Genomic DNA, 21,578 nt, shown 5'->3' on the forward strand with positions numbered 1-21,578 from the left:
TGATTTACTGCCATCTCATCTGACTAAATGCCAAATCATTTTATATTTTTTCTTATCTGAAAGCTATGGCGACCGAAGAAGCTCACCCAGAAGAACATCCATCAGACGTGGCCGGACCCACGGATTGCAATGCCGAGCCCGGCTCCTCTTCCGTGCCCAGCCAAGCGCATCCACAACAGCAATCCGGCTTCTTCTCCGCTCTGCCGTTGGAAATACGTCAGGACATATACCGACATCTGTGGGCGGCCGCCGGATTGACCCAGCACGTTTACAAGTCTAGTCCTTCCGTCCTGGCCCCTCTGTCTCATTGTGCTTGTATCACGGACCCCAACGCCGAGGATGTCCGGGAGATCGAGCTTGCCCGCATTCTCGATGCCCCGCCCGCGGACCTGGCGCCGGACGGCCCCATGACCGAGGAGGCGGCGATACAACGTGATGAAATCAATGATTGGCGCCTGCGCAATGCCTCGCAATGGTGTAACCATTGGGAATGCGAAGAAGCCCCTCCGATCCTACGTCCCTTGGACGAACGAACCAGTGACCACAAGGACGACTCCAAGTCGAAGAAACAGCCGGTGCTAGTAAAGGAGTTTAGCCCCTTTTTGGCCGTCCTCCTTTCTTGCAAGCGCATGCACCAGGAGGCTGTCAATTCCATCTACGACAACACCACCTTCTCATTCATCGGCACCGACGCCCTAACGCGCTTCTTGGAAACAACGACGGCCGAGTCGCTTGCCCGGATCAAGGCCCTCCACATGATCTGGCCTGCATCAATAGAGTCTTACATGGATCCTGCTGACCCGGAGGCCGAGGCAGCCAGAATAAAATGGAATGAGTTATGGATGAGCCTCTCGCTCAAGACTCCTCGTTTGAGAGAGCTGCGTGTATGGATGTATCCCCAATATGCACGATACCCTATGCCCCATGAAGAATGGTTCAAACCACTTCATCAGTTTAAGCATGTTCCAAAGTATGAGATCTCATTGAGATGGTTCATGGATCCTTCACAGCCTTTACAGCCAGAAACTGGCCCCCTGGATTTTCTAGAAGAAGCCCCCTTTGAGTATGATCGGGTACCGCCGCTCCTGGATAATCCTCTGCAATCCCACTGGCGTCGGTTGATTGCGTTGTATTTGGACGAGCCGCGCTCAATGCCTGCTCGCCGACAAAAGAAGAAGAAGAGATATCTCGGTCGGTCGTGAGATAAGAAGTTTAGTGTATGCATTCAGGCGGGGGTGGAAATGTTTTTAACGGCGCTGTAGCTGTTCTTTTGGATTCGCAAAGCGGTTTGTTATTATTTTCTCGCTACATTTGATACATACTTCGACACCCAGATTTCAGTGTGATCAGGTATCCTAGCCTCATTTTCAAAATGAAAATGGAGAAGTGAGAGACTTGAAAAGGAACCTGTTGTATTTATGTCGAAGCTCTCATGTGTAAAAGTGGCTAGAGAACATTCTACCACCACGCCAACCGCAATTTATTTAGGTTGTTGAACAAACGCGTGCTAAGTAGTAACGGCCCAACATTACCCGTGCTAACAAATCATGACACGCCCCCTTTCAATATATAGGCACGTGCCTCTGACAACATATCGCTTATTTTTTTTGAGAGCCAAATTTCTTAGCGCCAGAGGAGATATAGCTCAAATGTTAAACCAGGAACGTGCCGCTAAGCGAAGAGTTAAGCTTTCTTCACAGCGACACGCCGGCAGTTGCCTTGACTCGTTTCACTAATGCGGGGACTCCCTCAAATGTATCAATGTTTGACTTTTCCCTCTACGTGCGATTTAGGAAATTCAGCTCCTTTTTGAGACCAGTTTCAACCTTGGACAATTCATATCCCCGGGCACCCGGGCTAAACCATGAAATTTGGGTCGGTTCCCACGGTTCCCACGGTGCCCGGTGTGGATGCCGGGCAAAATGCAATCAAATAGAAGCACATGGTCCGAACCAGGCTCAAATCATATATTAACTTAACGTATCTGGGGCCTTTGTCGAGGAGAACATTCCCAGGTGGCTGACCCTCATCTCCTCAGTTGAATTTCAAGCGGTAAAAATGGCAGAAAGCATTTTGTTTCGGGTTTGCTCCGGCTTCTCGACGCAGTTGGGCTTTGCCATATTTGCAGTTTGTGCTAGCTTTCTGTTGCTGCGGATGATTCGACAAAAGAGCCAACTTTCAAGTATACCTGCAGTAGGAATTGCTAAGACACGAGAGGATAGACGAAAAGAGTTTCTTTCTGGAAAAGCAAGGAATCTCTACATTGAGGGTTATAGGAAGGTACGTGATATGGTGAAAATGACTTGGAATATGAAGCCATACTGACTATCTGAGTTGCAAAGTTCAAAGATGGAGCCTTTCGAATAATGACAGCAAGAGGTAATTGTGATGCATTCAATCAGTTGTGTTCAAGGCTAACTTTGGTGCCAGAGTCTGAGTGTATCGTTGTCTCGCCAAATTTCCTGAGGCAGTTGAAGAAACTGCCGGATACTGTTTTGAGTTTCAATGAGGCTGTTGAAGAGGTAGGAACAATTACAAGCAGACACAACATCCGCTAAGTCTTTCGATGCAGGCCTTACAGACGCGATATACAAAGATCTCGAGCAACATCCCCACGATACCTCACACTTTGAAGACTTCACTGAACCCTGCATTGTGTGAGTATTGGAGGGGAACTTGTTGTGTTGTAAAATGTATAGCGGCCTAACGATTCTAGTTCGTTTGAATCCTGTAATCTTGGACGAGGTCACGACGGGCATTCGAGACGAATTTCCGCAATCTTCCGAATGGACCACAGTTTCTATCAACAAGAAGCTTATGCGCGTAGTTGCGAAAACGTCTGGGCGCATTTTTGTCGGCCCCGGACTTTGCAGAGATGAGGTTTACCTCGAAGCTGCTGTAGGTTACACATTCGACATGACCGCAGCAATTCAGGCTGTGGGGTTTATATCTCCATGGCTACGGCCCATCATGGCGTCACGGCTTCCGCAGGTAAAGAAGCTACATACGCGATTTCAGCAAGCTGATGCCTTTTTGCGGCCCATCGTGACGGCGCGCAGAGAAGCAGCCAAAAGCCGGCTCGCCGGCGAGGCTAAGCCAGATGATATGCTTCAGTGGCTTTTGGACTCGCAGGATAAATTCGGTCAGCAAAGTGACAGAGAAATCTCGAAATACCAGCTGAGCTTGACATTTGCTGCCATCCACACCACGACAGTCGCTTTGACTCATTCGTGAGTTAGAAAGCCTTTTCCCTTCAGCATTGTACTAACACTGGAAGCTTCTATAATCTTGTGGCAATGCCGGAACTGGTTCAGATTCTACGTGATGAAATAGTGGAGGCTGTGGCTGACACAAAAGGAGAAATCACCGCCACCGCGATACAGAGGATGCTTAAGTTGGACAGCTTCATCAAGGAGATAATGAGATTTTACCCGCAGACCGCAAGTAAGCAAGCTGTCCATTCATATTCTTTCCATGTTTAATCGTTTTGTTAGCCGCATTTCAGCGCAAGGTGATGAAAACGTTTACTCTACCCAACGGTCAACTTGTCCCCGCGGGAACCATCATCGAAGTTCCCTCTCACGCCATCAATTACGATGAAACCATTTACGCTGAACCGGAGAAATTCGACGCTTTACGGTTCTACAACATTCGAAAACAGAAGGAGGCCGCACTGAGTATGACAATGTCGGCGAACGATGCCACCACCGAAGCAGCAGCGAACAATCAGTTCACGAGCGTTAGTGAGACGAGCTTAGCTTTTGGCTACGGAAGGAACGCGTGTCCAGGGCGGTTTTTTGCCGCAAATGAGATCAAGATGATCTTGGCAACTACGATCTTAAACTATGACTTGAAGATGCCGGACGGTTGCACTGCAAGATATGATAATTTGACAGTCGGGTCCCAGGTATGTACGAGAACTGGTTTTCCCAAGTCTTGACTAACCTTCCCAAAGTTGGTTCCTGATCCTTCTAAGAGCATCATGATGAAGCTGAGAAACAGAGAAGGTTGAGTTTCCGAGGCGATGGCTGTTCACATATGAACACCATGGCACCAGGCCCTGCCGGTAGCAAACATCCTACTTCAATATTTGAGATTTTGGAGAAGCTTTAATAGAGCATTTTGTCCATCTTCATTCAAGGAATGATTACTGTCTATGCTGCCCTTCACAGGTGCCTACATCTCTCATCCTACATAGACGGCAGTTCTTAGACGGAAGGAATATGTATGCAAAGGAGCATGTTACATTTAGTTATTCCAATGGATGCTTGAGCTATGCTTTATTCTTTCACTTATATAGTGGATCCTGGTTTACAGGTAGCCTTTTCCTAAATCTCTTTAGACTACTGAGCAACTTTATTTCTTCCAGTATTCAAACTTGTCTTCCTATAAGCCAATTTTGGGCTAATAACACAATAAAGCGGACTCATATTAATGTCCAACCTGCGTCTACAGCAAACCTAGAATGGATGTGTTGTTCTAAATTTGGACCCATTGTAAGCAACTCGATACATCAAATCGGAAGGACGTAATTGGTGCCACAATAACTTGTTGAACAGGGCTTTTGCTACACGGTCATAGCAAATGCCTCAGCCAGAAGACTCAGATCTGACATGAGCAAGACGTTTTGCTGTCGTATTGTCCGTGCACACGTCTCTGGACAGCATCACGACATCAGACGGGAGGAGCTGAGGCATGTAGAATGACGAGGTTTGAGGGTTTGTGCGCAGAAGCCATTTAAAGGGGTTTGATTATTCCCGCCAATGTGCTCGGATGATTAACACCCTCTGTCAACTCGACAACCCTACAACTTAAATCATCATTACTTTCAAGAGCTTGGGACCAGAGAAGGGTTAAGCCTTGGCACCTATCAGTCGATTAAACTTTACTTGTATAAGCATGAGAGCCTTTCATGCCTTTTTCTTCCTCGTGGGAGTCAGCGGCAACGCTCTTGCGGCATCAGTGTCTGACGTCGAAGATAGTACATCACTCCGAACTTCTACGGTTGAAGGTGGTATCGTCTGGACCGGTGACGTTAATGTGAGTGTCTCAGTGTTTTCAGTTGGACTATTGCAAAAGGGTTGTAATGGCCGATCTAACTAATTGTCACATAGCTGCCACTCCAGAAGCGAGGTAGAGTAACTGGAGAGCCTTGCACATCTGGAAGGGGGGAGTGTAATAGAGGTCTTGGTTGCTACGGCTGCCAGGGCCACAAAACCGTTTGCCAGATCGGTCCGGGCTCTAACCAATGCTGCTTTAACGAAGACAGCAGAGGACCTATCTGCCAGCCCATGAGACGATAATGGAAGACTGTTGCGATAGTTGGAATACGGAGTCGTGTGGCACTTCCAGCCACACGCCCGCCAGGCTGAGAGGCCCAAGCCTCCCAGACCCACGTGACAGGCCAAGGGGGAATATCCCCACCTTCTAGTCAACAACACCACTTTCAACTATCATCATGAACCATCGATTAGAACCAATTTACTGTTATTTGTTATTGACGAACGGAATTCCGTTTCACCCCCTGTTTCACCCCCTGTGAAACCTACACTGATCAGTGGTAAACCTCACAGTTGCCATTAATTTGGTTAACTTCACAATTACCACTCTGCTACGGACAAACCGCAGATCAGCAAGGTCAACACCAGAAGAGACGACTTCTTGAACTGGATACCCAAGCCCAGGTAAAAGTAGGGATTTCGTGCTAACGAGAGAAGAAGCGAGAGTAACTGGGATCTACGGAAACCAGCAGAAGAAAGCTTCTTTTCCTCGAATCTACCAGCAATCCGATTATTCGAGTAACCTAGGGACTGCTACGCTCACCCTAGGCGGGATAAGGTTAATCGCAGCCAATTATCGCTGGCAAGAGCGTTCCATCACGCGTTTTCAATCACCAGAAGAAGAGACCTACCGAATCGACGGTCCTCCAACCTCTTCACGCCACAAGGGCGAAGATTCACGAATCCCACAAGGGATAACAACTTCCCCAACTACAACTATCCCCCACGCGCGGTGCCAATCACGAGGCGCCCGCTAGTTTCTCAATAAATCCCCAGACGAGGTGCCAACCGCGAGGCGCCTGCCACAAGAGACCTCCCCACTAGAAGAAGAACACGCCGAAAGGCGAGCGGAGACTACCGGCGGTAATCCGCCTATACAGCTATACGTATACGCCTCCGAGGCTGCGGCTTAGGAGAAACGCACGTGGTTGTGGGCGTCATAAGGCCAACTGTCCGCTAGATTCTAAACTTCCCAACAGTGAGGAGCGAAGCCCGAAGCGAGAAAGAGAGATTCACGAGAGAATCTACGGTAGAACTCTCTCCCTACCAATTCGAGACCTGTGTATACCCTCACACCCCTCGAGAACATCAGCGAGAACGGCGCCGACGGAAACAAACGACGAACCGACGAAAATCCCCGATTTCACGATTCTTTCCCCTTAGAATCGTAATATCCCGAATCGTCTTTTGACTCCCACTTCCAGGCCTGCATCTTGCACCAATCGCAGCTGACGCTGTTGAGGATTAGAATTCAAGATTCTAAACAGAAGTAATCCTTTTATACTGTCAGAATGGAGCGAAATTCACGAGAAGGATCGCCCGCGAGCGGCGTCACTGCCAAAAGCCAATCAACAGTCCCCATCCCACAGAGAATCGAAAGTATGATCGATCCAGCAGTATGGGGCAACTGGGCAATCGACCTTACAAACGCTAGCCCACAGCAACTGGGTTCCTATATGGGTTTCCTACTTGAGACCTATGAGAAGAGGAATCTCACGGGCCTCGAGCTATGGAACGAAGTTTCTCCCGATTTCGCCGACTGGTCAGAAGAAGACTTCCAGAACGTACCTCCCCCAATCCTACGATTCTTCAGAGACTATTTAATCGGTAACGGCGTCTACGTCGAAATGGATGGCAAGAAAATCTCGAAAAACGTGGCATTAGCCCTCAAAAAGGAAGAATTCCACTACTGGTCACCCCAAGAACTCGAACAAGGCGTCAAGAGATATCGCAACCTGAAGGCTCTGATAAAAGACCCCGAATTCCACGAAGAGATCACGAGACCGGCAACAGTAGCCAACAGCACAGGAGGAAGAGTCGAACCAACCCTACAGCCACCTCCTCCACAAGAACAACAACAGTGGCAACTACCGTACCGACCGCCACATCCCACGGTCTCTCCGTTAACAGACTTCCAACCATACGAGTCAACAGACCGTATCGGAAAGCAATTAACAGAATTCGCGAAACTATACCCCGACGATATGAAATACAGCGGCGATATGTACGATGTACGCGAAAAGAAGGGCTGGACCGGACCGTTTACTTTAGCAGCCATAAACGGCGAAACCTGTACTGTCGATACGCCACGTGGTCCGAAGACCTTCCGGTCTACCGTAGTCAAACCATACTACGAAGATCCCGATCAACCACCTAATTCCATCGCCGCGCCAGAAGAAGAAGAACCCGAAGCTAAGATACCGCAGCAGGAAGTAGTACGCGACGAAATTATCGTCGCCGGCGGAGGCAGTGAACCGGACGAACCGCAAGAGGCACCGGAGCCACCGAGAAGACGCCCGGGCAGACCCCGGAAGAGACCACTGCCAATCGCCCACTTCACAGAGGAATTCAACGATGACCCGGATTATCAACAAATATTCCTATCGATTAAGGAGCAAGCAGACGAAGAATTAGCAATCAAACTACGACGAGAAGGTGTTATTACTACACCAGGCGAACCGTTCGAACAGTCAACTAAACAAGAGATCAACAGCCTCATCGCTAGAGGAGTGTTCAAATTCACCCAGTTCAATAAGAGAAGGCACCAGAACGTACGAATCTTCCGATCTCGTATCGTCAACGAAGTCAAGGGTAAAACAACCGAACCCTACGAGAAATCGAGACTTGTAATACAGGGTTACGCCGACGATGGCAAGAAGGCTATATTGACCCAATCGCCAACGATTCAGCGGGCGAGTCAACGGCTAATTCTGTCAATTACCCCGTCACTCCTACGAGAAGGGAAACAACTATGGCTTCGAGATATCACACAAGCCTACGTTCAATCCTCCACAAGGCTCAATCGTACTATTCTCGCCTACCCACCGAAGCAAATTCAAGACCAGTACCCAAAAGGGACCATTATGGAGGTTGTGAAGCCTCTGTACGGAATCGCAGAAGCTGGAACCCACTGGTGGGCAACGTATCACAAGCATCACAGAGAGAATCTCCAGATGGTTACTTCTTCGTACGATCCATGCCTATTGATCTCATCTACCGAAAATCCACACTTTGGCTGTATCGGCATGCAAACCGACGATACCCTCGGTTTGTCAGACAAGGCGTTCTCACAATTAGAAGACGAACAGTTAGAAAAAGCGGCTTTTACGGCAAAAGCGAAGAATATCCTCACAATTGACGAACCCCTCCAATTCAACGGAGGGATAATCGCGCTGTCAACCGACAATTCGATCAATTTGAGGCAAAAGGGACAAGCCAAGAAGTTACGATGTATTGAGACTACTAAACCCAACCCAAAACAGCAATATGTCGAACAACGCGCCAGAGGGGCGTACATCGCGTCAATTTGCCAACCCGAGGCCTGTTTCGATTTATCCACTGCTGCCCAACACCAAGACCCCTCGCCAGAAGCGATAAAAGCACTGAATCAACGGATTCGATGGCAAATAGAATCGCCTAACCGAGGAATAACGTTTATCCCACTCGACCTTACAACAGCCAAGCTATTCGTTTTCGTTGACGGGTCGTTCGCTAATAACCACGACCTCTCCTCCCAATTAGGGTTTCTGATCATCCTAGCCAACGACACTTCCTCTGACAGCAACAACGGAGAATTCACGATTCACGGTAACCTCGTTCATTACAGCTCTACGAAGAGTAAACGAGTCACCCGCAGCGTATTAGCGTCAGAGATCTACGGGATGGTCGCTGGCGTCGATATGGCCTACGCCCTCGCCACAACCCTGGCGACAATCACTGACCACCTCAACCTACCAACGATTCAGACAGTTGTCTGTACCGATTCTTATTCGCTGTACGAGTGTCTCGTGAAGCTGGGCACTACCAAAGAAAAGCGACTCATGATCGATATCATGGCGTTGAGACAATCGTACGAAAGACGAGAACTACAAGAAATTCGTTGGATTAACGGCGAAGACAACCCTGCTGATGCCCTCACGAAGAGCAAACCAAATCGAGCCCTCGAGAGATTCGTTGATAGCAACACGATAACGATACGTATAGAAGGATGGGTAACAAGACCGTAACTACGGGAGAAAGTAGGGATAGGAGGCCGAATTGACGAGGAGACGGAACTGTATAGGGACAACGTATTCCAACCGCTTCAACACCATAAAAAGAGAGTTTCCAGTGTTGCGATAGTTGGAATACGGAGTCGTGTGGCACTTCCAGCCACACGCCCGCCAGGCTGAGAGGCCCAAGCCTCCCAGACCCACGTGACAGGCCAAGGGGGAATATCCCCACCTTCTAGTCAACAACACCACTTTCAACTATCATCATGAACCATCGATTAGAACCAATTTACTGTTATTTGTTATTGACGAACGGAATTCCGTTTCACCCCCTGTTTCACCCCCTGTGAAACCTACAAAGACAGTATAATTTGGCTATAGAAAAGCAAGACAATATAGCTAAACTAATACCAAAAAACCTCCACTTACTGGGGATCGAAGCCATACTGCTCTAAATCTCCTTCCAAGCCCAGACTCCAAATCGACGAAGTGAGAGGTTTCCCTTCAATAAGCCCATTTACATCCCTAACTCCCCTGTCCTTGAATCCCAGTCTACGGAACATCTTTTTCGCATTCTCATTGTCCAGATCGGTGACACCTAGAAAGCCCTTCTGACCTCTTTCTTCTTCAAAGTATTTCATCAACCTCTGGGCAGCTTCAGTCGCGTATCCTTTTCCTTGGTAACGGTCAAGGAAAGAGAAGCCAATATCCGGAACTGTCGGCCCGCCTGGAAAACGAGCAAGTTGCATAGTGACGCAGCCGACTGGTTCGAAACGGCGCTCCGAAAATGGCTTGTCTACATCATTTTCGTCGGTTGAAGGAGGTTTAAGGGACACAAGATATCTTCCCCAACCCGATGCTTCCATCCGCGCCATGCGTGGCTCAATCTGCAACTTGGCAATCGCCTCTCGCTTTGACATGCTTCGTGACATGTCTTCCAGTTTAGAGTCCAATTCCCGGTTTTTCATGTACTCGATCAAGAAATCGCAGTGCACATCGTTGGAAGGGTTGAGATGGGAAATGTAGAGGCGTGGGGTGCCGATGTGCCAATCGAAGTCGAGCATATTGAGTGATTTGAATGTGGAGTTGAAGCTTTTGATGGTTTTGGATTTGTGAAGTTGAGTGAGGTTTGAAAGGGTTAATTTTAAAGATAGTCTTGGTCTCGAAAAGCCACGCAATATTAATCGGGGTTATGTCGCGTGATGCAAGCGCTACGGAAGAGATGGCAGGCAAATCTACCTTTCGGGAAGGTACTAATATTAGGCAGACGGAAACCCACATTCACGGAGAAAGTCTGCGATGGTTGGCTTAACGATGCCTTGAGATCCTAGCTCTGGCGGTCCACCCTTACAAAAGTCCCAAGACACAGGGCTTTCTTTGTGTGGCGTTTCAAATTGTAGGATCCAAATAAGGAGGTAAACAAATGTTAGGCACAATTGAGAAGGATTTTTTAATTTAGAAGTTCGTATTCTCCATCCTTTGTTTTGATTATGTTATGTAACCATACAACAGCATCGAGTAAGAAAATACTGTGGCGTGAATCTTAGGACCGTTACGGTAGTGGGCCTTAGCACAATCAATTGGCTAAGGGTGGCTTGGGAGTATTAACTGCCTTGACAACTCCAGAGATTGTCCTGTCTGCAAACCAAGATGTCCCAACATAAGTGGCTGCCGGGCCAAGGGCAATGCTGCTGGCGAGAACGGCGGTAAAACATGCAATCAGTTGTGCGGTTGATATATATCCCCGACGGCGCAGCTGGAACATGCTATAAAGCGAGTAGACAACAGCTGACATAGCAATAATGGCCAAGTGCGCATGGGAGGCAGAAGCATCCAGAATGCCAGACAAGCCTGGGAGGCGTACTACCGGAAGGATCAAGAGGTGTGCGGCCGCGAGAAGGGACACCATCAGCCCATAAATAGCATCTGGCTCATTGGCAATCGTTATTGGCTTCTCCTTGTGGCTGTTCACAACTTTAGAGTGCGCTGAACTGCCTCGCCGGAGCCCAGCGGATCTCGTATTCCAGAAGCGAATTCCAAAAAGGGCGATAGGTACAAGTATAGGGGCGAGAAACCACAGGGGCCAGGCGATGGGGGATATAAGCGTAAGAGCTGTCGGCAACACGAACCCTATCCCCAAGGCCTCTGGCACATCTCGCCAGGTGTTCGATGGTAGCTCGCGGCCGGTCGTGGTCCAATACGTCGGCATCAGAATGGACAAGGCGAAATACGTGGGGACGGCAATTTCGGGGCCGCACAATTGAGAAGCGAGTAAGAACAGGAAAGGCCTTTGGGAGCAGGTTAGCATAGGGTTCTGAATAATTAAGTCGAGTGATAAGCATGGCAAACACCTACCATTGAGATACACTGCTTCCATTGCCGGCGCGTTGGCCATCCAATGTCCACATGAAGAAAATGGGCACATAAACCAAGACATGGTAGACTAGTGTCTGTGCCTGATCTGATATCACTTCCGTGGAGATCCATGGAGATGAAGGAATATGTGTCAGACCGGACCATATGCGCCAGTCCCTCGCTTGAGCTAGATAAACCGGCATGGCGAGTAGGAATGTAGCCGTCAGAACCGCAACTGTTCTCGACACTGTAGTTTTGAGCGGTTTGGAAGGCAACTCATTGGAAAATGGGACTAGTCTTGGCCTGAATGGAATAGGGAGATTCTCAAGTGTAACGCCATCCACAAAGTCGCTCATGAATCCGTTGAGGCTCGTCTGTGCGTCAAGATTCGGCATGATGTGGCGAACGGTAAACTCTCCCATGGCCGTTGTGAAGGTTTCTGCTCTGGCAGCCTCCGTCGCCCTTTTTACGAGGGCCTTGACGTGGTCGAACCGCTGTTCCTGCACTCGAGCAAAGCTAGCAGAGATGTCATCGTCAGTCGGTTTGTCTGTCCTTGCCAGCAATCGGGATATCTCATTCGCAATCGCTGCGGCTGTTTCGATTGCCGAGTTAGCACCCTGCCCCGTCTCAGGGTTGAACTAAAGAGCCTCTCAGTTAGCCTGGTTACAGTTCGCCCTTTGAAGACTAGGTCAGATCCACGCTACCTTATGTGCCGCGTCCCCTAGTGTTATAATCCTCTGAAAGTGCCATCTCTTGAAAACGTGCTCTTGCAGACATGTCATGACGGTAACCTCGGCGGTGGAGTATAGATCACCTAATCTCAGCCCCGGCATCACAGGGTCTTCAATATGCTCCTTAACGACGCGAGCTTCGTCATCTTTGGTGAACTTGGGAGCATCATCCCCATACGCGGGTTCATCCAGGTTGAGGAAAAAGAACCAATACAGCCGATTGTCTGCTCCGGGAAGGACGGAGTGCAAGAAACCGTTGTTATAAGTCATGACTGACTCATAGGTCTTGAAATTCGGGTGCGGGCGGCTAATACCGAAGATGGCCTTCTGATAGCATGGTACGGCTAGCGAATTGTCAACACCTATTTAGGGCCAAGTACTATGTTCACTCTTCTGAACTTACTTGACCACTCGTCTTTGGGAAAGTATCCGGGAGCTAGTTCTGCACCCAGTCGCCACATCTCCTTCCTGACGGTGCTGTGAATGCCATCGCCGCCGGCAAGGATGTCTCCTGTGTATACGGTTCCGTCTTCGGTAATGAGTTCTACTCCAGAAGTAGCCTTGATAACCTTAGTGATACGCTTGTTTACCAGAATTCTGTCTTTGTGTTTAATGCTTTTGTATAAGATTTCGAGGCAGGAACGCCGAGAGAGGAAAATCATCGGATACCCAATCCTAAACATATTTATCAACGACTGATGTAGTTAAAGATATGATTGTATCTGTTCATACCAACGGACCATGTCATGCATATTGATGCTCGCCAACACTTGTCCTTCCGGTGAAAAGAACTTGGCATCAGTCATGGGTTTTAAGTCGTACTGCTTCTTGAAAGAGTCATATACTCCCAGCTGATCGAGGATCCTGAGCCCGTTTGGCAAAAGGCCGACGGCTGCACCAACATTGGCAGTGACTTCAGGGTACGCTTCGAGCACCAAGTAATCGATCCCGAGCCTCTCAAGCATTAGAGCCAGGCTCAGGCCGGACACACTGGCGCCGCAGATGATGACTTTGAAAGATTTTGTCATGGTCGGAAGAGTTGAAATGTCTGAGTAGGATATGCCTCGCTGAGTAAAGAATAGCAGTTGTAAGCAGGATTGATGTCTCGCAACAGTAACCAAACAGGCGTTTCTGTTCTTCATCTTTATTCTCCATTCTGAACTTCTTAGTATTTATATATGCCTAAACTTCGGTATCGTTACTTTGTGCACATTGTCTTATTTCTCTGAACGCTCAATGACCTACCTTTGACTCGCGAAGCATCTTGGCAAACCCCGATGCCGCTCATGCAACGGTCTTGGAGCCCGCAAAATAGCCAGTAGCATGTCCTCAAATTTAGTCCAAGGTCTTTAGAGGCTGCACGATGCCCCTCAGAGGTACGACCCGACCGTCGATCGCGTCCGTAACGCACGGCAGATGGACTTTGATTTGACGTGGTTGATGGAGCGATTTAGTGCCTGCCCGTGGTTCGGCGCCCAACGTCTTCGGAGATCGGGAATGTCGGCCGCGAGCCGCCAAGACCCTGTGGCTGCGGGAGATGCAACTGCGGGCGTGGAGTCTTGGAATTGTCCGAGGGAAACTTCTAGCCTAGAGCTTAGAGATTAGAGCTAAGGGCTCACATACTGTACCTTGCGTTACGAAATATCGTTCTGGGGCGCGATTCAAGGGTACCGTGGCTCATGCCTTCTTTTTATGCGGCACCAGGTCGGAAGCATAGGCCAAGGTGCACAAACCATCAGGTATACCATATCAAAGCTGGCGACCTTTGTTTTTGTGGCTTTCACAGGCCCACCTATTCATATTAGCACCTTTTCCCTCTTTTCAGGTCTATCTAGCAAGCGCGAGCGAGTTGACAACATTATGTTTCCCTAGCGACACGTGATACTAGAAAGTTATAACTCTCATTTTTTGTCAGTTACTTTCTTGGCTGAGATCACATGAAATTGCGGAGAGCCAATGGAGCCAAAGTAAAAGATGTTAAGTGCTCGCCAAATCAATCCTTGCGCAACACTCCAGCCAGAATATTAACATTCCTCCACTTCGTGCAGTAACGAATCAGTAAGCCGGTAAATCAACGGCGTTATAACCTGCGGTGAGTTATCTATATTGAGCTGATCTGCTGCTTGTCCAGGAGAAAGAAGAAACAAACCGGAAAGAACATTTACATTGAATAAAAAAGTCAAACCTTAGTTGGGTGATAAGCACCTAGGTGGATCAGGATATTCGTTGACGATAAAGCTGATGAGCTGAAAAATTCTAGACACTACCACCATGCTGGAAATAAAGATTACATATGGCCGTAGGCTTACAACACACAACATTGCACAAGCCGAAGAGCGTTGCTATGAAGCGTTACATAAGAAAATATGTTCATGAGAAGTTGCCGTTTGTAGGGGATGAAGAATTAGTAGTACCTATTTCCATGCCTTGATGGAGCAAGCTTGGCACAAGAGAGAGATATATCGCTGTACGTGCCCTCCTCGTCCAACCTAAAAGAGATTGGCTCAACTCACACGGAGCTTTTACCAAAGTTGGTGGTCTAAATGCTCCACTCCCTCGCCTCCTTTGATTTACTCGGCATTGATCCGATTCACATCTCAATGTCCGGCCCGCTCACCACCTACTGTTGTCGTTGTTGACAAAACCATACCTGGACCCAGCCCCGCTGCTGCCCCATCCCCAGAACGCCCTGGTAGGAATGAGCAATCGGCGTCAACAAGTACCATACACAGGCAACAACCAGCCGTGTCACATTCCTGCGTATAAATAATTACTTAAAAAAAGGGCATTTGTCTTTTCTCGGTTTCCAAAGTGGATCAACTGAAGCAAACAGCCAGAAGTTATTTGGATTCGCTATCTAAACAAGCTAACCCTCTTGGCCTTTTCGAGCAATGTCAGAAAGACTTTGAACGTTCTCGTCGTACCATATTGTCCACTCAAAACGTCAGCTTCCCTGTCACCCGCGTTGTTTTAATCGCTAACCGCATCTGAACGCACTACTAGGTGTTGTTCCCAGTCGAGTAGAGCTTTTATAACCAGAAAAACAACACTTCAGTTGCAGACTATGTTATCTGCTCAGTACCTTAGGTCAACGCTTTCAATCGGTTGGACTTCAAAGGTGACTTGATATTTATTTAGGGGGCCTTCGCCTAGGAGGGCGACGAGCAGGGGGCCGAGCAACAGGAACGGCGAGAGGAAGTGCTGCAGGAAGAGCAGCTGGTTGTCGAACTGGTTGCCTAGCTGGTGGTCTAGCCGCATTCCTCGCAGGTGGCCGCCTCGCGGGTGGACGCCGCGGAGGTTTTCCGCGAGCCTCTAGACTTTCCCCTAGGGCCTGTAGAGTAGAGAAGGATTAGACATGATGTGCCAAATAATTAGACATGCTTACCGTAATGGATTCAAGGTTACCGATGTCCTAAAATGTGTCTGTTAGGAAAATCTCTCACTTTCTCGAACACTGGAACCATTGAAATATCAACGTAGGAACCTGTCGATCATTGTTGTACTCACAACTCTTTCCGCTCTCTGCAATGTAAAAGCGAACATCAGCTGACTGCCCTTGTAGTTGGTAAGTAAGGAAGGTAGGAACTTACGCTATCTATGTGTCTTACTGCGGCACCAGGCTGGACATTGGGCATAGCCGTGATGATTGTCGAGCAGAAGATTAGACCAACAGTAATCACGGACTCAAAGGAAGAGACAAGCATTTTGATGACTGTAAAGTAGGTAAAGCCTTGGAGTAATGTGCGATAGTCACTAAAGGGTGATATGCTTAGTAGAGGGAGGTGGGAGACTCTCACAGTATTTATCTGCGAGCAGGTTTATGTGTTCTCCAAACTCACTGCAATACATGCTGCTCTTCTGCCGATCTTGTTGATGTGTCTTGACGCAAAAGCCTTCGCCAAAATGGCTGGAGATCTAACTTTCTAAGTCTAGAATTTCTTAGCCTTTCAACCTAAAGATTTTGATACAAATCAACAACAGCCAAGGATGAGAAAGAAGAGGGGATTTTGGTTTGAACATGGGCTAATCTAAAGTGTGCTGAACATGAACCAGTCCACCCAATCTGAAGTTTTCTGCGCGCAAATAACACCATTGGCACTGCAAGGATGTCCCAAAAAACCCAATGATCTTCGTCTCAAACTTCAATATGAGAGGCTATGAATTTGCTGGTATATTGGATGAAGCGAACTGTAAAGGCTATCTATCGGCTATCTCATTTTAGAAAAACTCTGCCGAGTATATCTCGTTTCGTTAGGACTCAAAAATGAGGCTCAAGACGGAAATTTTTCATTTATTGGGAAAGACAAGGCGATTTGAAGTCTCAGGGTTGAGATGAAACTTGCCATCAAGAAAGGAAATTGGGTGGGGTTTAGCCCAAGCATGTTGACGGAAGATCACACTTGAGCCTAACGTGGAAGTCAAAGTAAGCCGCGGAATCATTGCAGGGCTGAGATAGAGGAGAAAGTTTAGCAAGACAGCATACGAGACCGCGAAATGTTCCCATTGTACAAAACACATTCGCTTAAACCTTCTTCAGGGACAACTTTCGAGCGCAGAATGTTGCAACTACCAGTATGATCTGCCGAGGTGGCTCATTGAAGAATAGGGCGGGGTATTGGGCAGTCAGCGGTCATCTCGAGCATGAGCGCAAGCACGACCGAACATGTGTAGTCTGGATGGAATTCCCAATAAACAGCCTCGAACTCCACAATCTCAGATGAGTTCAGCGCTATTGGCCATGTATGGTATGAGAAATCTCAAGTGATTGGACGTTTTTGGAGTCCAACCTCGATGTAGGTAGCCGGTTTAACCGCCTTTCATTAATGTCAGGCTTGGCGAATATTTCCCTAGTTGATCAGGTAGGAATCGCAGAATTCATTGCAATTTCATCTGAGTTAGTGCTCAAAACAAAACATCGCCGTTCCGGTGTGTAAGGTAGAACCTAAATGATTGAAAGTTGTGCAATTAGTGCTTCGTATGCCGACCTCTTCGGGTTTTTTGTCCCAGTAGCTGTTTGAGAGAATCATAATGTGCAAGCACCAATTCATATTATTTCTCCCGAGTCTACTTGTAGAATTTCCCTGATCAGTTGCCGTGTGGCCAGTCGGATGAGCCCTAGGGCCTTGGTGTTACATGCTGTTTTGATGTTGGTGTTTGTAGGTTTACTGCCTGTGATAAGCTCTAGCTTTTTTCGAGGGTTTGACCGCTGCCGAAGGTCCTTCAAAAACTTGAAAATAGCTGCAGCATGTAAAATAGAGACATAAATTTGCTAATAAGTTGTGTGATGGTACTCCCACCTCGTCATTCTAGACGAATTTGGTGTGAGAAGCGATTGATTCAAGGTGGCCCTCAATGTGAACCCTGGTATCATACTCGATAATAGGTTCAGTCATGCAAGCCGACAGCTTGGTGAGACCCACTCGGAAAATCGAATCGAAAACAAATGCGTATAGAGACTTTATGCCTGCTTGTCCGGAAAATGCGCCCGTTGATGTTCGCAATTTCGACGTGCAAGAAGCTTGAAAATGATTCGGTTTCCATCCCAGTTGCCGTTGATCTCGTCGTGCACCTGTGTCGCATTCGTCAAGGGCGTCCACTGCGAAGACTAGTTTATGGTTAAGCGACCCTTCCGATATCATTTTCTTCTTAGGCTAAAAAGAAGGTCGTTTAACTGTGTATGAAAGGCTTGACAGCGGGGACCCTTCGCCCAAGTTGCTTGGCAATTGTTGTAGCAAGCAACCTGGCACTATTGCCTCCATTCTGGGTTCTATTGAAAGAAGCTTGCAGCTAGTTGTTTTCTCTTGGCGAAGATAAGTGCAACAGTTCATGAGGTAGTATACTGTCCTGTTCCTGCACGACCTTACAACTAAAAACTCGATTTGCTTTCGGGATTATTAATCTAATTAGTGAACTGGCTGAGTAATTCTCTTTTTAATCTTAAGACTGTGAGACTAGAGTTCGTTCTCATAGTGATCGAGGGCTGTTCCCTGAGCAGCGGGAAGACTCGATACATCCTTCACATCTTCCATTTATTAAGCAACATTGCTACTCAAGTTAGTTTACAACTTAAACGGATACAGTGATAGTAGTCTAGATGGTGACAGGGTGATTCAGTTAATGGCAGAAAGTTTTATGCTAGCCATTTTATTGGCCATGAAGTCATATGTATCTTGTTACATAGGTCCAAATACACAGGCTTCAAGTCTCTAAGAGCTTCGGCGACCATACGGCTCAAATGGAAATAGGGCGGAGACGCCTGCCATGACTCCAAAAAGTGCTGCGCATACATAAAGCGGTACCACGGTTGTGGTATCACCCGCAGTGGCAACAAATGCAGAAACAATTCCCATGAGTCGATTGCACGCGACTGCGATCCCGTTACCTGTTGCCCGATGGGCAGAGGGAAAAACTTCAACAGTGTACGCGTAAAGAGTCCCGTAGTAAATGTTGATGCCGCACGCTTCAAGTTGGGTCAGTTTTTGTATTCCCTGAATGTCATCAAGCTGTCATGACTTACCGATTGCGCAACTTATGCCAACGTTTTGATCAGCTGTGCTAACCGCAGTGTATCCGAAGAAAAGAGCCATCGAGATGATCGCTCCGATGACCATGGTATATTTCCGACCAACCCGAGGGAGGTTAGCCAAATAGCCCGCGATAATCGGGCCTGGTACACCAGATATGTTTGTTAGAGTAAAGTTTCTCCAGGTCTCGTAAGGGGTTTCTTCGGCGTCCGGCACTCTGGTTGAAAGATATGATCTAATATCCGTCAGCACACTGAGCTCTCCTGGACTGGGGGAAAAGAAAGGTTCTCACGGCAGAAAAACGTAGAACAGCGGATATGCCAATCCAATCAAAGTCCAGGACATCCAAACCATGGAGGTACTAAGGGACATTCTCTTGGTGACGAAGAGACCCTTGACGTGGTTGACCAGCTCTCGAAGGACAAATTTGAAGCTATTCCGCTTCTGCCCGGCATTTTTGATCTGGCCACATGCCTCGAGCTTTTCAAGAGTAAGCGAACATTCCCTACCGTACTTTTGCGCAAGCTTCTGATAGTTCCGAACAAGATCCGCATCGCGGCCCACACTGAGAAGGTACTTCGGAGTCTCTTGTAGGCGCATGATAGTTACTCGCAAGACGGAGGTGAGGAAAACGAAGGCCCCAGCGGTGAAGGAGACGTATCTCCAGCCAGCATTGTTGGACCAATTGCAAGTCTGGCCCTCGGTACAGTTCCATCGCTCCTGAGCTGTTGTCATGTTAGCACAAGTGTCGAATCCAAGGGGTTGAAACTATTCCTACTCAAAAACCCCCATGCGATGAAGCCAGTGATGGCTTGTCCTAGTCCCCACCAGAGAGCAAGCGCAGTGACCGTCCACTGCTTGTTGCTGGGCAGAAACTCGAGAAAGACGGTCGGATCAAGAACGAGGTTTCCACCCGCCCCAAAAGCCGAGAGAGCAATGAAGAAGCCCCATGCTGGCAGATTGGGGCTTGCGCCGGATACGATTGTCGCAATGGATGTGATCAGCAGGGTGACGTTGAATGCGATTCTCCTGCCGATTATATCGGCACCGAAACCCCAGAAAATAGCCCCAATCAGCAACCCTACATAGAGCGAAATGGTACCGGTATTACGGTACGATGAGGGCGACGCCAGCTCAAGAAATGCGCCGGTATTGGTGACTGATTGAACGAGGGCGATGAGTGAATCGACGGCATAGCCGAAGCCATTGAGGACGAAGAGCTTCCAGTGAAATGGCGTCCACCCGATTTGATCATTGGCCTGAAGAGGTCAGTATCATGCTGTTCTCAGTTGGCAACCCGTGCGAGTCTCCAGGCGTAATAGCGATAATCTGGGTACGAGTTGGGAAAAATCACGAGTTTGCAAAGTTTTGTATCATACGTCATTGACAAGGTGCATTTTCCTAGCCAGCACAGGGTCTTCGCCCTCATTTTCCAATATGTCCTTCGCTGAGCTGATGGAGCTGTCTTCGGGGTCGTATGCCGCTGCTGGGGCGTCGTAGTCGACGGCATTTTTCTGAGCCACGGGGTCCTTCATTGTTGCCGTTTCCACTGTCCCATACATTGCGATGATCTTGAAAGGTTGAGAAGCCGCGAATCAAGCGATCGATGATGACGAAGGGAGATTCAGACGAAAGGTCCAAGCAACCGTTCTCTCTGCGGGGGGTGACGGTAGGGTATTGACATTCAGCCAAGGTCTCGTCTCGCACAAATGTTGGTGCATAGGTACCCCACTATTGTACTTGAGCGTGGGCTTCTCTTTTGAGGCCATCTCGTTCGTTAGAAGTGGCGTCACGTTGGCTGCAGGTCTGTAGATAAACCATAGAAGGGATGTTACCTGAATGGCTACAGTTGAGGGATAAAGGGCAAATATTTAGAGGCCCCGCTGCCCTCAAAAAACGAGTCATATATGTTGCTTGCTATTGGTTAATTAGGTAGAGATAAAAAACACCGGTACCATCTTCAATGGAACGTTTACTTCGGCGGTGCGTCGGCCTGGAGCTGGCACACCAATGACATGTGCGAAAAACACCCCACGTGGGTGGGAGAGTGCGTGAAGTTTGGGGGATCGACAGACTTTCGCGCCGACTTGGTTTGGGTGCACTGGGCGCTATAGCGCTGCGCGTCAACTATGCATGTTCTGCGTAGTGAGTAATCCTACGGCCGGCATTTGCAGAAACGAAACGATTCGTAGTGCTGCCCATTTAAGGGGCATATGCTTCCCTACATTTGCTGAAGTTTTTTGGAGCTTGATCCCTTCTTCTTTTTCCTCCTCTTCTTCTCCTGGCGGTTCGGTCTCCACCCGGACCGAGCCGGACTGCTTCCGGCCGTGGCCTGTCGCCTCGATGCTGAGGTTGATCTACTAGAAACTGCACTGCTTCAATACCTGTGATTTCTACATACTCGATCTTCTTCCGTATCCAGGCTCCATCGAGCAGCTGCTCCTGGCTGCCATGGAATCCTATGACCAATCCCGCTCATCACCATGGCATACGGCTTGTAAAATTCAACAATAGCATCTTAACCCACCTGTGCCCTTCATTCGAAAGGATGCCTGGCCTTGCACCGAGACGGCTTTCCAGGAGATCTTCTGCATGCCACGGTCGAAGCTGGGCACACGAAGAGAAAGTTATCGGCATGCGCCTCGTATTATACCTGCACAAACATCCAAAGTCTAGCATTGCAACTTCGTGGCCTCG

At 48.3% G+C, this 21,578-nt stretch overlaps 7 protein-coding genes across 7 annotated transcripts; 3 read left to right on the forward strand and 4 right to left on the reverse strand.

The window, feature by feature from the left end:
* Positions 1-65: 65 nt before the first annotated feature.
* CTRU02_208960 (uncharacterized protein) lies at positions 66-1,202 on the forward strand (the record flags this gene model as incomplete). The annotated part of the gene is made up of 1 exon (XM_036726090.1): positions 66-1,202. One exon carries the CDS (start codon positions 66-68, stop codon positions 1,200-1,202), a length of 1,137 nt encoding a protein of 378 aa, XP_036582282.1.
* An 856-nt stretch (positions 1,203-2,058) lies between these two features.
* CTRU02_208961 (ent-kaurene oxidase) lies at positions 2,059-4,012 on the forward strand (the record flags this gene model as incomplete). Its single annotated transcript, XM_070205180.1, has 7 exons — positions 2,059-2,280; positions 2,343-2,522; positions 2,573-2,657; positions 2,717-3,230; positions 3,278-3,444; positions 3,495-3,907; positions 3,956-4,012. 7 exons carry the CDS (start codon positions 2,059-2,061, stop codon positions 4,010-4,012), a joined length of 1,638 nt encoding a protein of 545 aa, XP_070061255.1.
* Positions 4,013-6,571: 2,559 nt separating this feature from the next.
* Positions 6,572-9,286, forward strand: CTRU02_208962 (uncharacterized protein; the record flags this gene model as incomplete). Its single annotated transcript, XM_070205181.1, has 1 exon — positions 6,572-9,286. The coding sequence occupies one exon, from the start codon at positions 6,572-6,574 to the stop codon at positions 9,284-9,286; it is 2,715 nt and encodes a 904-aa protein (XP_070061256.1).
* Positions 9,287-9,696: 410 nt separating this feature from the next.
* CTRU02_208963 (ribosomal-protein-alanine acetyltransferase) lies at positions 9,697-10,335 on the reverse strand (the record flags this gene model as incomplete). The annotated part of the gene is made up of 1 exon (XM_036726086.1): positions 9,697-10,335. One exon carries the CDS (start codon positions 10,333-10,335, stop codon positions 9,697-9,699), a length of 639 nt encoding a protein of 212 aa, XP_036582279.1.
* A 1,287-nt stretch (positions 10,336-11,622) lies between these two features.
* CTRU02_208964 (FAD binding domain protein) lies at positions 11,623-12,818 on the reverse strand (the record flags this gene model as incomplete). Its single annotated transcript, XM_036726085.2, has 3 exons — positions 11,623-12,264; positions 12,331-12,701; positions 12,761-12,818. 3 exons carry the CDS (start codon positions 12,816-12,818, stop codon positions 11,623-11,625), a joined length of 1,071 nt encoding a protein of 356 aa, XP_036582278.2.
* A 2,614-nt stretch (positions 12,819-15,432) lies between these two features.
* On the reverse strand, positions 15,433-16,061 carry CTRU02_208965 (uncharacterized protein; the record flags this gene model as incomplete). The annotated part of the gene is made up of 4 exons (XM_070205182.1): positions 15,433-15,669; positions 15,743-15,769; positions 15,865-15,879; positions 15,948-16,061. 4 exons carry the CDS (start codon positions 16,059-16,061, stop codon positions 15,433-15,435), a joined length of 393 nt encoding a protein of 130 aa, XP_070061257.1.
* A 2,502-nt stretch (positions 16,062-18,563) lies between these two features.
* On the reverse strand, positions 18,564-20,443 carry CTRU02_208966 (membrane transporter (hexose transporter); the record flags this gene model as incomplete). Its single annotated transcript, XM_036726083.2, has 5 exons — positions 18,564-18,817; positions 18,875-19,116; positions 19,174-19,606; positions 19,660-20,140; positions 20,261-20,443. The coding sequence occupies 5 exons, from the start codon at positions 20,441-20,443 to the stop codon at positions 18,564-18,566; spliced, it is 1,593 nt and encodes a 530-aa protein (XP_036582276.2).
* Positions 20,444-21,578: the final 1,135 nt, after the last annotated feature.

This window comes from Colletotrichum truncatum (assembly GCF_014235925.2).
Source record: "Colletotrichum truncatum strain CMES1059 chromosome Unknown Contig_0005, whole genome shotgun sequence".
Taxonomy (NCBI): Eukaryota; Fungi; Ascomycota; class Sordariomycetes; order Glomerellales; family Glomerellaceae; genus Colletotrichum; species Colletotrichum truncatum.